The 12,092-nt window shown below is 41.6% G+C and overlaps 1 protein-coding gene across 2 annotated transcripts in view; it reads left to right on the forward strand.

Moving 5' to 3' along the window:
• RNF144A (ring finger protein 144A) overlaps nt 1-12,092 on the forward strand; it is a 99,284-nt gene extending 87,192 nt beyond the window's left edge. Inside the window, exons 6-8 of one of the 2 annotated variants that reach the window (XM_039532446.1) lie at nt 1,491-1,638; nt 3,725-3,814; nt 8,922-12,092. In XM_039532446.1, the coding sequence (XP_039388380.1) occupies nt 1,491-1,638; nt 3,725-3,814; nt 8,922-9,053 (370 nt within the window). In that variant the 3' untranslated portion in view covers nt 9,054-12,092. Of the gene's footprint in view, nt 1-1,490; nt 1,639-2,246; nt 2,511-3,724; nt 3,815-8,921 lie in introns of those variants that run through there. The other variant, XM_039532447.1, reaches the window with a different exon arrangement.

Consider the following 12,092-nt stretch of genomic DNA (forward strand, 5'->3'; position numbering starts at 1 on the left):
CTGCTCCTTGACATGGACCCATTCCATGTGGCTTGAACCTCCGCTTTTGTGTGATGGTACTGCAGGCAGGAATGAGATCGAGAAGCAGCACTGTGAACCAGGTCTTTGCACTATGATTCAGCAGCTCCTTGCCAGCACTGGAGAGAGGGAATATGACAGATAAGGCAATTTCCTGCAGTATCTCTGGGGAGATCTTACTGTATGAAGTTTATGTATCATTGTGGGCCAGGGATTGCATGTAATTCCCTGCGGGAGAGTGACCACATCTCCTCTAGGAACCAAGAACAGTAGAGGGTACGAGGCAAGTTCACTCAGGTTGTAACACCTCCAGAGGGGGGCCAGCACTTGCAGAGGCTCATATCTGATGGTTCAGACTGGATTATCCAGAGATCAAGAGACAAAGAAAGGGATAAGTACCCTGAGTTTAAACTGACTCAGGACCTTCTTTCTAATCCAGCAAATGGACAGGATCTACTGTTGAAAGGGGGTGGGGTCAATCCTTCCTTGGAGGGTTTGGAAGGACTTTGACTTACTGAGGCCCCACAAAACTGAGGGGTGACCCCGGTAAGCTTTTAGCATGCATACAGGAACTTGTATTGTTTTTATATTTTCTCTATAATGCTTTCACTTTAAGAATAAATGTGCTTGTTTATAAAGAGCTGTGTGGTAACTTATAACTGGGGGCAATTCCTCTCTTCCTGTCCTTCAGAGAGAAAGCAGATGCTGGCCTGCTTAGGCAGTCTGACTTGCTGGGGAAATCAGAGTAGGCAGGGAACTGTGCAGCCAGGAGAAACCCTGGTTATGATGGCGTCTACCCAAGAGAGTGACAGCTGAGGAACTGGGAGCTTTCAAGTAGGTGCTCTCAGTGGATCACAGAGGGGAACTGCAGATGCAGTTGCCCTGAACTGTGACAGAGGAGGCAAGCCTTTGGAGGAACAGGGTATCCAGGAAAACCCAGTGGACTTTGGCTTGGAGAGGAGAGTCCTAGGAGAGGATCCTCATGGAAGCAGGAGACGCTCAGTCTCTCCCTTTGCCTTCTCATTCAGGGAATCCCTAGGCCCATGGGCCATAGCCTGGGTCAGCTGGGCATTGCCAGCCTTTCTGTTCTCCCCATTGAGATCCTTTCTCCTTCTCCCATAAGAAAAAAGAGGAGGAGAAAGGCAGATGGACTAGGCATGTAAAAACCTGACTCCAGATTGGTTCCCACGTGCTCAGCTGAGAGCATTGTACACACTGATGTCACCAGGTCACAGAAAACAATTGGTAGATGAGAGAAATGTGTTTTGTCTGGTAAATGCATAGCTGTTTGATATGCACTGTACAAATTAATTGTACTAGAGCTGCTTTCTGGGTACTTATCCGCTTTTTTTTGTTTTGTTGTTAACAAAACTAAAATGCAAACCCAGATTTTTTTTCAATTAGGATGTTATTTTTGCTTCAAACACGCACGGGTACACACCTTATAAACTTCTGCAAATGTCTTCCCACAGTTCTATGTATAAAATGGAAGACGATGATGCTCCCATCAAACGCTGTCCAAAGTGCAAAGTTTATATCGAGCGAGATGAGGGTTGTGCCCAAATGATGTGTAAAAACTGCAAACATGCCTTTTGCTGGTACTGTCTGGAATCTCTTGATGTGAGTATACACTGTGTGCTTCGGTGGACATTGTAAGCTTACAAGTTTGTTATGCTGACTTAAGACTGTCCTATGGATATCCTCACTAGCTGCTCTTTCACATTCTGTGTTTCTTCTGAACCTTTTGTAACACTACTGTTAGCACCTATTTCTCTGCTAAAATGCATAGGCAAGGGCAGAGCTGGACCTTAGCTGGTTACTTGATGGTACTTGTGCTCTTGATCTTACTTGCCCCACCTGAAGAGTTGTTGTGCTGTTCACCCTTTGCGTAAATGAGATGGAAAGAAGTTAGTGTAATTTGAAATTTGATGAAAATTATTCTTCCTTTGCCATCTCCATGGTTGCAGCTACATAGTTTGTTTCTCACTTTGTTGAATACTGTACCATGTGTACACAAATCAGACAGCTCCTTCCTGAAGAATTTATATTCTAAAGAGTGTTTTCAGGATGAATATATTTGTATTTCTTTCAGCTCTGCATGATAGTGTAAGGTAGCTCTAAATACAGAATCCCATGTAGAGTGTCAGTATTCATTTTAGTGCTGAACTTCAGTAGTGAGAGTTGTTCCTTGATGTTGATTTGTTTTGGTTATTACATCTTTTCTTCAGGACAAAGTAAGAGAAAAAGCCAATGAACTGATGTATGAAGAACAAACAAGCCAATATCTTATTGTGCCCAAGCACTGGAGTATATACAATATGCTACATCTATTTCCACATATTAGCCAAGGAAACGTTTTATTGCAAAGTCTAGTTAACAATGGCAGAGGAAATGTTTCATGTCCCAAAAATGTTCCCTAACTATTCCGAATCCTGCAATTGTTATGTTTGAGTGCCTTACGGTTAAGTTTTAAATCCTGGGTACTCCCATGCTTAATTAAAATTAGAGGTCCCCTGTGCCTGCGTTGGTTGCTGTACTGAAGTGTGACCAATCCAGATCTGGAAGCAGATGCGTCGTTCTTTGTAGAACTGGGTAGATATCTGCCTTGGTTTGCTTTCCCAGCAGCAAAAGAAGTGCCACATTTGAGAGGCTTGGGATCCAAGAAGTAGCTTTCTTCTTCCCATGTTCTAGACCTAGCATGGACAGTATTTTCAAATTCTGTTGCCTGAACTCCTATTTAGGCATTTAAATAAGCAGGTTTGTTTTCAGAAGTGATGAGCACCAACTACTCTATTGACTCCAATTGTGGGTGCACAGCACTATGAAAACCAATCTGCTTATTAAGGTGCTTGACTGTAAGCAATCAGGTTTGAAAATGTTTTTATCCATATTATATCGCTTTTCCTTTCAGTTCATTCCCTGGTTAGAAGATAGGACCTTTTATTTCCTGAGAAAAAGGATTCTTAGCTGCACTTGAGACCCAGTAGCTTTACTAGACTGGGAAATCCACATGATCTGACATCAAATAGAGGAAGGAAGGGGAAGGGATAGCTCAGTGGTTTGAGCATTGGCCTGTTAAACCCAGGGTTGTGAGTTCAATCCTTGAGGGGGCCACTTAGGGATCTGGGGCAAAAATTGGTTCTGCTAGCGAAGGCAGGGGGCTGGACTCAATGACCTTTCAAGGTCCCTTCCAGTTCTAGGAGATTGGTATATCTCCAATTATTACCTTTTACCTTAAGGAAGGGGGAGTACAACATTAACTTGATGTGCATGGAAATCGAAAAGACACAAAAATAGAGAGATTAGTTCTTTATTTGTTGTTTATTGCTGTTGTAGTCTTGCTGAAAGGTTCCCACAGTGCTTTACTCTGATCTGCATTGGTTTGTCCTCCAGGCACAGCACAACTCATTCTCTTTATTACCAACACGTGCTTTATTTGTGTTATGTTCCATCTTATGAAATCACTTCCATAGTAACCCGGTGGGGAGCAACTCTGGGAAGCTCTGACCCATGCAAGAATACAAATCCAATTTCAGTTGGTTTTCCACTCTGAAACTTTTCTCCTCATATTCAGTGCTTTGCAGGGATCTTCAAACTCGCTCCCCTCTGTGATATTTTGTTGTTGTTTTGCTGCCGCTATCTGCTCCATCTTGAAGGAAAAGAGACTCTCTATTAATTGCTAATGTTTCTGTTTAATGTTTCATAGGATGATTTCCTCCTTATACATTATGACAAAGGACCTTGTCGAAACAAGTTGGGTCACTCCAGGGCATCTGTTATCTGGCACAGAACACAAGTAGGTGCAGAGCTTTTTAAAACTTCATAAAAGTTCACAGTAAAATGGTTTTCTCTCTCTCTCAGTTGTATCTACAAAGAGATCAAATGAAGCATGTGAGTCAAAGTGTCTTAACCATTCAGCAGTTGAGGGAAGGGCATTGTGGTACAAAGACAGACATTAACCAGGGAATAACACAGTCAGACTCCATCCTGGATTTTGACTCCTAACTGACATGACTGGTTGAGTTTATTGGTATAAAGTTGTTCTTGGTTTGCTGAGTCTGCATGGACACTAGGTTGATTCCCTCCTCTGGTGTTAGTCAAGCAGTAAAGAACCAATCATGAGCAAAAGATTTTTGTACCTTGCCCCACTTCTTCACCTGCTTCAGATTTCAGTCTCTCCCTGTTTCACAGTGAAGCAGGCAACAGGCATATCTCACTGAGGGCTTGGCTACACTTGAGAGTTGCAGTGCTGGTGGAGGCTTTCCAGCGCTGCAACTTAGTAACTGTCCACACCTGCAAGGCACATCCAGCGCTGCAACTCCCTGGCTGCAGCGCTGGCTGTACACCTGGTCTGTTTGGGGTATAACGAGTGCAGCGCTGGTGATGCAGCGCTGCTCATCAGGTGTGGCCACACACCAGTGCTGTTATTGGCCTCCAGGGTATTAGGAGATATCCCAGAATGCTTTTAACTAAATTACTCTTTGTTTTGTTATGCTGCCTCTCTTTGTTTTGTTGTGAACTCGGGGCTCCGGAAGCTGCTTATCTAAAAAACAAACACAGCTCCTGTTTGCTGTGATCAATCTGTAACTGATTGTGAACAATCAAATGAGATAACCCACTACCTTGCTGTGAATGAGGCAGGCAGGGAGATGAGTGTTTGCTTGATGAGAGAAACAGCGAGGGCAGGGGGGAGAAAGGGAGTCCGTTGGAGCAGCTGCTTATCTGGTCTGCAGGCTGTTTGAAGTTAAGAGTAAGGAGTCGGGAAAATTTTCTGATTTTGCAAGGCAAGGAGCTGATACAGTGTCGGCTCCAAAAATCCACACTCTCTCTATCTCTCTCTCCCCCTGTCACACTCCACCCCACCCCCCTCTTTTGAAAAGCACGTTGCTGCCACTTGAACGCTGGGATAGCTGCCCATAATGCATCACTCCCAACAGCGCTGCAAATGTGGCCACATTGCAGCACTGGTAGCTGTGAGTGTGGCCACACACCAGCGCTTTCCCTACACAGCTGTAACTCCCAGCGCTGCAACTCTCAAGTGTAGCCAAGCCCTGAGGTGCCCTCTGTTTTTTTGCGTCAGTTTCAAGAAATGTGGAGGATGCAGCATGTGACTTGGGGGCCTGACAAGCCTGCAGGGAAAAAGTGGACACAGTTCCTTGACTCTAAGAAGCCATTTCACGGTTGTCATGCTGGTGCTAGGTGTGAGCAGTGGGACTAGAACTTGGAACCTCTGTGTTTCTAGCCCTGTGGTAATCCACTAGGCAGCTCAGCTGTTGTCAGTGCACTATCCTCTCTCTTCTTAGGGGAATGCTTCAGTGAAAGTAGCTTTTTTATTTTTATAAATAGAGTAAATTGAGCCAAAATTGCATTAAAAGGATTTGTAAAATTGCCCCACATTTGCTGAAGTTTAGTGAAGTCTAAAACAGGCGGGTTTTGAATGAAAAGAACTCTTGTTACAAATATTATGTCATGTCGATTTCTTCCATCATTGTAATGATTGCTACACTGAACTATGGTGTAATTGGTTACATGACTGATGTTGCTGGCATTGCTAATTAGAAAAACCGAGGTGTCAAGAAGTGTAGCACGAGCACCTGTTAATTGGATGACATACAAGAGCTGTTACGCTCAGTCCCAAATTTTTGAGACTTTTGATTATTTCTGATATTTTGATATTCTGAGAATTCCCATTGAAGCCAGGTTAGTGAGCACTATGATTGCTAGTGTTTGCAGGATGGGGGTCCTTACGTTAAACATTCTTGGAGTATTACCCAAGAGGAGCATAACATAACATCAGAGTGAAAGGCATGATGCTGTAATGCAAAGTGGTGTACTTCCAGTGCAAAAATCACTTCTAGACATTACATATGCTAGGAAATAGCCTATTGTTCAACAGCAGCTGAGTCCACCCAGTGGAACATGTATCACCGATTCTCACCAGACAACCTATTGACCTGATCTTAAAAATCCTGGATAAATTCACTGACTGGCATATCTGAACTGAAAGGAAAATGTAAGCTGGCCTCCTGTTTGATTGTAATGAGCGCTGTTTGCCAGTCTACTATATTGTTAAATTTCACCGTGGCTCTGCTCGGCTAATGGTGCCCCATAATGCACACAGAAAAGATTGCACATGGCTAATTGGGTATGTGCTATCGCCAAAGATCAGTATGGACTGCAGCTCAGTAGCATTTAAAGGAAGCTCAGGGAAGAATCTAGGCTTTGTTTTCACCCTTCAATGTCAGCAGGTACCCCAAAGACATGAAGCGCAGACACATCAGATTAGCTGCCTGTCTGACACAGGGATATGTGGTGAAAGGTACTTATCACATCATATTTTAAAGTAATTGTCTTTTGGCACAAAATAAAAATATTAGGACAAAGAAATTTGAGATTGGTGTCTCTGGAGAGCCGCAACTAAGCTTTTTATTTTAAAATAAGAATCCTTGTCTAATATTACATAATAAAGCAGTGTGCACTTCACTCCTCAAACTTAATTTTGTTCAGCAGCGCCACCTGCTGAACTCAGTATTGATTTTCAGCCCTGGAATAAAAAATAGCTGGATAAAGGAGATTGCAAAAAGAAATCCAGTGTTCAGGACGAAAAATAGTCCCTGGTAGAGAAGGTATCAGTAAGCCTGTTAATTTAGGTTTAGAGTATATTTTCTACACTATGGCAAATGAATATCTGCCAATTAATCAGAATGTTTTGTATCTGACGAGAGCTGGGAGAAGAATTCCTAATGAATAATGTGATGGTAGTGTTATAGTTTGTATTACCGTAGTGCCTAGGGAGCCCTAGCATTCAAATTGCAATTGTTCATGAGCAGATGATGATTTTCCCAAGTATTCATTATTCACAATTCTGTGAATAATTTTTGGTGGGTTTGTTGAATGACTTGCAGGCAGGTTGTTGCAAGCAGGCCTTCCAAAATCTACTCTCTCATTTGCTTAGGGCACGTAAGAAGCTTTCTCAGGCAATTAGCATCAATTTAGGAAAAACCTATAATCTTACAAATGTGAAATGAGTGGAAACCAGTGCAGAGTTGCCTCACTTAATTGTATGGTGTTTCTGCTGCTCAGAGAAGAGCCCAGCAACCCAACCCAAAACTGGGACCCAACTACAAGTGTTGGATCGGGGTTAGGAGGATCAGAAAACAACCCAGCCCAACCCTCTCAGGCTCAGGTTAGGTTGGGTAACCTCTGATTATCTTCTCCTGCCAGTGGGGTTGGTGCAGCAGCAGCATGCCTCACTCCTGCTGGCAACCGCCAACTTGTTGCAGTGTGCGCGCTGTGGGGTGAGTGCACCAGTGAGATGCAGTGCCTCTTGCTCCACAGAGCTCCCAGTGCATCAGGGAGCAGCGGCTGGCAGAAGTGGGGCTCACAGCAGCCACACTGACCCCACTGGCCGGAGGCAGTAGCATCGGTGACAGATTTGGGGAAGGGAGCGGGGGGTGTTGGGGTTGGATTGTAAAACAACTCAACTTGCTCAGGTCGGATAGATTGCCCAAGCAGCTCTCTAGCTCCTAAACTGTCGATTTCCACTACTGCTGTTGGGAAGGTTGTGGGCAGCAGTGAAACTATGAGAAATAGGTCAGTTTCACTCTGTGCCGCAGCAGGCACTGGAGCTGTTCATTGAGAAGCACTCAAAAAAAAAAAAAAAAAAAAGGAGGCTGTGGGAAGAATAGAACCACACTCAACCTTGTAGCAGCCAGGAAGCTGAAGGAGAAGTAGACTATGGTGAGATCACCCTACCATTCTAGTAGCAGTCAGGAAGCTTGGGTTGGAGGAGAGAGTAGAAAGGAGGAGAGAAAATACTCCTCCCTTTCAGCAATCAGAGGGGCGAGATGGGGGATCAAATGTATTATGTACCTGCTAGCCAGAAGCTGATGCAAAATTTGGTGCCTCAGAGCAAAGTCCCAGAGACTGCTCCTTGGTAGGAAAACCAACACCTTCCTTCCCCTTTTTCTATCAGCTGTGTGGGTGATTGTATTGGGTTTTTTCAGTGACAGAGGAAAGATAAAGGAACTCAAACTCTAGATGTGTTGTCACAGGTAGTGCTTAGCAACCTCAACTGTATAAAGATTTAAATATTTCAAGGGAACTTTAAATGCATGGTTACTGCTTGCAAACAGCATGTGACTACATTAAAATGTCAGTCAACATTTCGTATAACTACTCGTGTACTGATAGGTACTATAGAAATATCTAAGATGGCTTCACACTGAATTTTAAATTGTTTGAGACCAAATAGTTGCTCTCTGAAAGGAAAACATTGTCCCTTCTTGAATATCTGTAAGAATCTGTCAGTGGAACTTCCCCAATATAAACATGTTTGCCCTTAGCAGCAGAATTCCTCAAACACCACAGATGCTAGAGGCTTAAAATTCCCATTTTATCGAGCAAGAAAGAAAGAAAGGTAAAACTATCCACTTGAACTGAATAAGAGTGGGTAGGTGCAGGAGACATAGAAAAGCCATCCTTGTCTTTTTGTTCAGTTAAATTAACATCTGTTTAATCTAGGATGTGTGAACGCATGCATGCGGGCACTATTGAACTTTGTAGGTGACACAATGTGAATTCAGACTGATACAGGGGGAAAGGACCATTGCAGTCTAGTAACTATTTTCTCAAGATTAGAGCCTGCTACCATTCTCCCATTCTGAAAATTAGTAATCACCTGTTAACTGTAGTTATATACATTTTATTAAACACAAAAATCTTCTGTGATGTACAACTATAGTGAAATCCTGGCTCTATTGAAATCAGTGGGAGTCTTGCCTTTGACTTCAGTGGGGCCAAGATTTCTCCCCTAGTACATTGACTTTGTGTTGGAGCAGAATTTGAACCCTGCTGTGCCAATTGCAGTACTGATGCATGTCATTTTTCCATTGTTTTTTCAGGTGGTGGGAATCTTTGCGGGATTTGGTCTGCTGCTGTTAGTGGCCTCACCTTTCCTTTTACTTGCTACCCCATTTGTCCTTTGCTGCAAGTGCAAATGTAATAAAGGAGATGATGATCCTCTACCTACCTAGATCGTGAGAAGATGGGACTCATTACACACACATTTTTTCCCCCTCTTGCACTTACATTGTTGTAGCCTTACTTCCCCCATCCTGCTTTTCTGTGACAGTGCCATAATTCCAGGAACTGTTGTTAGTACAGTTACATAGACCAAGTCCTAATAGGTAAAATAGTGGAAGGCAAGTCAGGTGTTTAGAGAATGTTGTGGAACAAGATAAATGTCTGAAATTAAGAGATGAAGATACTCTAGATAAAACTAATGGTTTCATGTTGCCCACAGAGGCTATATTGGTGGACTAGGAACTGTGCTATGGTACATCAGCAAAACAACTTAAAAACAAATCAAATCTAATTTTTTCACGTATACATTTGCATCAAAATGAGGTGTCTTATTCATATTCCTATGAGTCACCTATCATTTAAATGTGGCTTTAATATATCTGTTTATTACAACTGTGTTTTTATTAATATTGCAATGGCAAAAACCTCTTTAGTACTTATTTTTGCAAGTATAATGGAAATAAATAAGGTGCATTTTGGCCATCATATGCCTTTCTTGAATTTTGGGGAGGGTACAGCTAGAATTGCTGCCTTCCAGGAATTTTAGGAAGTTTTACATGCTATTATTCAATCAAAAACTACATTTTAAAAAATAAATATATGAAAACTGCAAGATTGAGTGGTGTCACAAACCTGCTACCTAATCAAGATTCTTTTAAAAATGTATAGTTGGTGTTGATTACCACTGGATCACAAGTCTTTTCCTGTGTGGTTAATTTTTGCTGTTAAGGGGTCTGGTACACTTACAGGGCTACATAACTTCTAATCCAGGTATCTCAGTCTTTTATTTATATATTAAAAAATCCTGATTAAACCAAATGTGTAAATATCTGTTCTATTGAATATTTGGAAGTTCAAGATAGTTCGCTTCTGTCTTAAAGGCAGGTATTGGGGGGGAAAAATTACAGGACTTATTCTGCTTATCAGCAGATTCTCAGCTCAGCAATGATTCTTGTCTTTACAATATATGAAAAGTACTAGACATCCTTATAGTTAGTAATTAAAGCACCTGGGGTGTTTGTGAAAGTTCTGTCTACCATTTACAATATATACTCCATTTCCCAGAGTTCATATCATATCATATGTGCTGTTAATAATCATACTGTGAGAAAACAAAACAAATTTCTCTTTAAGGATTAGTTTGTTTTGTTCCAACATCACCTTATGTGGCATAATTTTTCTTTTTCTTTTCTTTTTTTTAATTTACAATGTTGTAAGTTTTCCAAGGTAGTAAAATGTCCAAATTAACATATTGTTAATACACAGAAATTACTCTTCTGCAGTATTTTATGGAAAACTGTAAGAGACCCCTTTGTAAATGCAGGCTTCAAAAACAGCAAAATAATTTGACACAAATTTAATGAAATGGCCCTGATCATGGAATGCAGTACACATGGGCAGATCTGTGTCCACACGGAGCCCACTATTCTGCAGAGCATGCTAGTGGAAGTTAAACTGTGTTTGAGAACCTAAAGATATAATGGAGTAGGAAATGATGCAGTGATGTGTATATGTGGAAGTCAGTGGGGCTCACCACCTAAGACATGGCAGGATCAAGGCCGCAAAACATAACAGCAGTCTGACATAGCAAAAAAACTGTTTGTTCTGTTGTTTTATGTTTAGTTTTAGTTTGCATATCTATTATTTGAACAGAAATGTTGCAGGGTAAAATTTTTAAAAGCCCATTGACTTTCAGTGAGATGTAGACTCCTAAGGGCATAAGTCACTTTTGAAAATGGGAAATAGATTCCTAAATCACCTAGGTACTTTTGAAGATTTTCTCCTCTGTCCAACCTCAATATTCTTGATTTTAAAAAATATTTAGTATTTCAAACTGGCTAAATGAGAAATGCTTGCAGGAGATCCAGAAATTGGTTTTGTCTTAAGATGTTCAACCTTTTTAAGATGGCAATCTGATTACAAGCAATGTTAGTTGTATGCTACGTCATTAGCTTGGTATTACAGTGTATAATTCAGAACTTTAATGGCGAAATCCTGATATTGAGTTTTTTCTTTTTTCTTTTTTTTTTTTTTTGCTTAGCTATTCAGAAATAGCATGGGAGGGCTGGAGGGCTCATAAGAGTTTATCAATGGGAGAGGCATACTTTAACTACTCACCACTGGTCAGCCCTGTTTCACTGGCTAATGAGGTTTCAGTCTCAGTCCAGTTCCTCCTAGAGGATGTCTCCTTATCGCAAAAGACTGACTGAATTAGAAAAGCACCCTGATTCAGGATAGTACTTAACTCACATTGTCCTGAATCATCGTTTTGAGGTATATGATTAATAGGTATGTACCGCTGGATGAATAACTAGTTTCTCCAGATCTGAGGCATGGTGTCGAGGTAGTGTGGGAAGGCTTGAATTCTGGCCCTTATTCTCCAATCCTGATCTGCACCGGACAGATCCAGTTGCAGCATCAGAGAACTAATTTTTCAGTGGGCAAAACAGACCCCAGATTTCCTGGACTAGCAGTTCTGCACTCCACTTATGTGAGCACTAAGCAACACACCATTTTCCTTTTAAATCACAAATGGTTCTAATTGGCAGTTCCAGCCAAGAAACTGGTTTAATGGGGCCTATCAATCTAGTATCTGAGGTATTGTGGCATAAAGATTAACCTCTACTTTGTCTGTCTTAGAAGTAGTCTTTTCAGATCAGGGGTGAAGCAGGGCAGTGTTGAGATTCTGTGATGCCCTTGATAGAGAACTTCACTCCTCACAGTTGTCACTGACACCTTTGCAGAGCACTAAATTTACTTCAAAATGAAAGGAAAAAATCCCACACTGCATTATAGATGCAAACATTTTGAAAAGGTTAGATTTCAATTGATGATCACCATTAACACAGACACAAATGCCTGGGTTTATCTGATCCTATCCAACATATAGGACTGTGTCTGATCTCAGCATGCTTGGGTTCACTATGGCAGATTTACAAGCTGTCAGCTGTTACAGCTTCTTGACGTTTGGATAATAATGTGTGTATATT

The sequence above is a fragment of the Mauremys reevesii genome, linkage group 3 (assembly GCF_016161935.1).
Source record: "Mauremys reevesii isolate NIE-2019 linkage group 3, ASM1616193v1, whole genome shotgun sequence".
NCBI lineage: Eukaryota > Metazoa > Chordata > Testudines > Geoemydidae > Mauremys > Mauremys reevesii.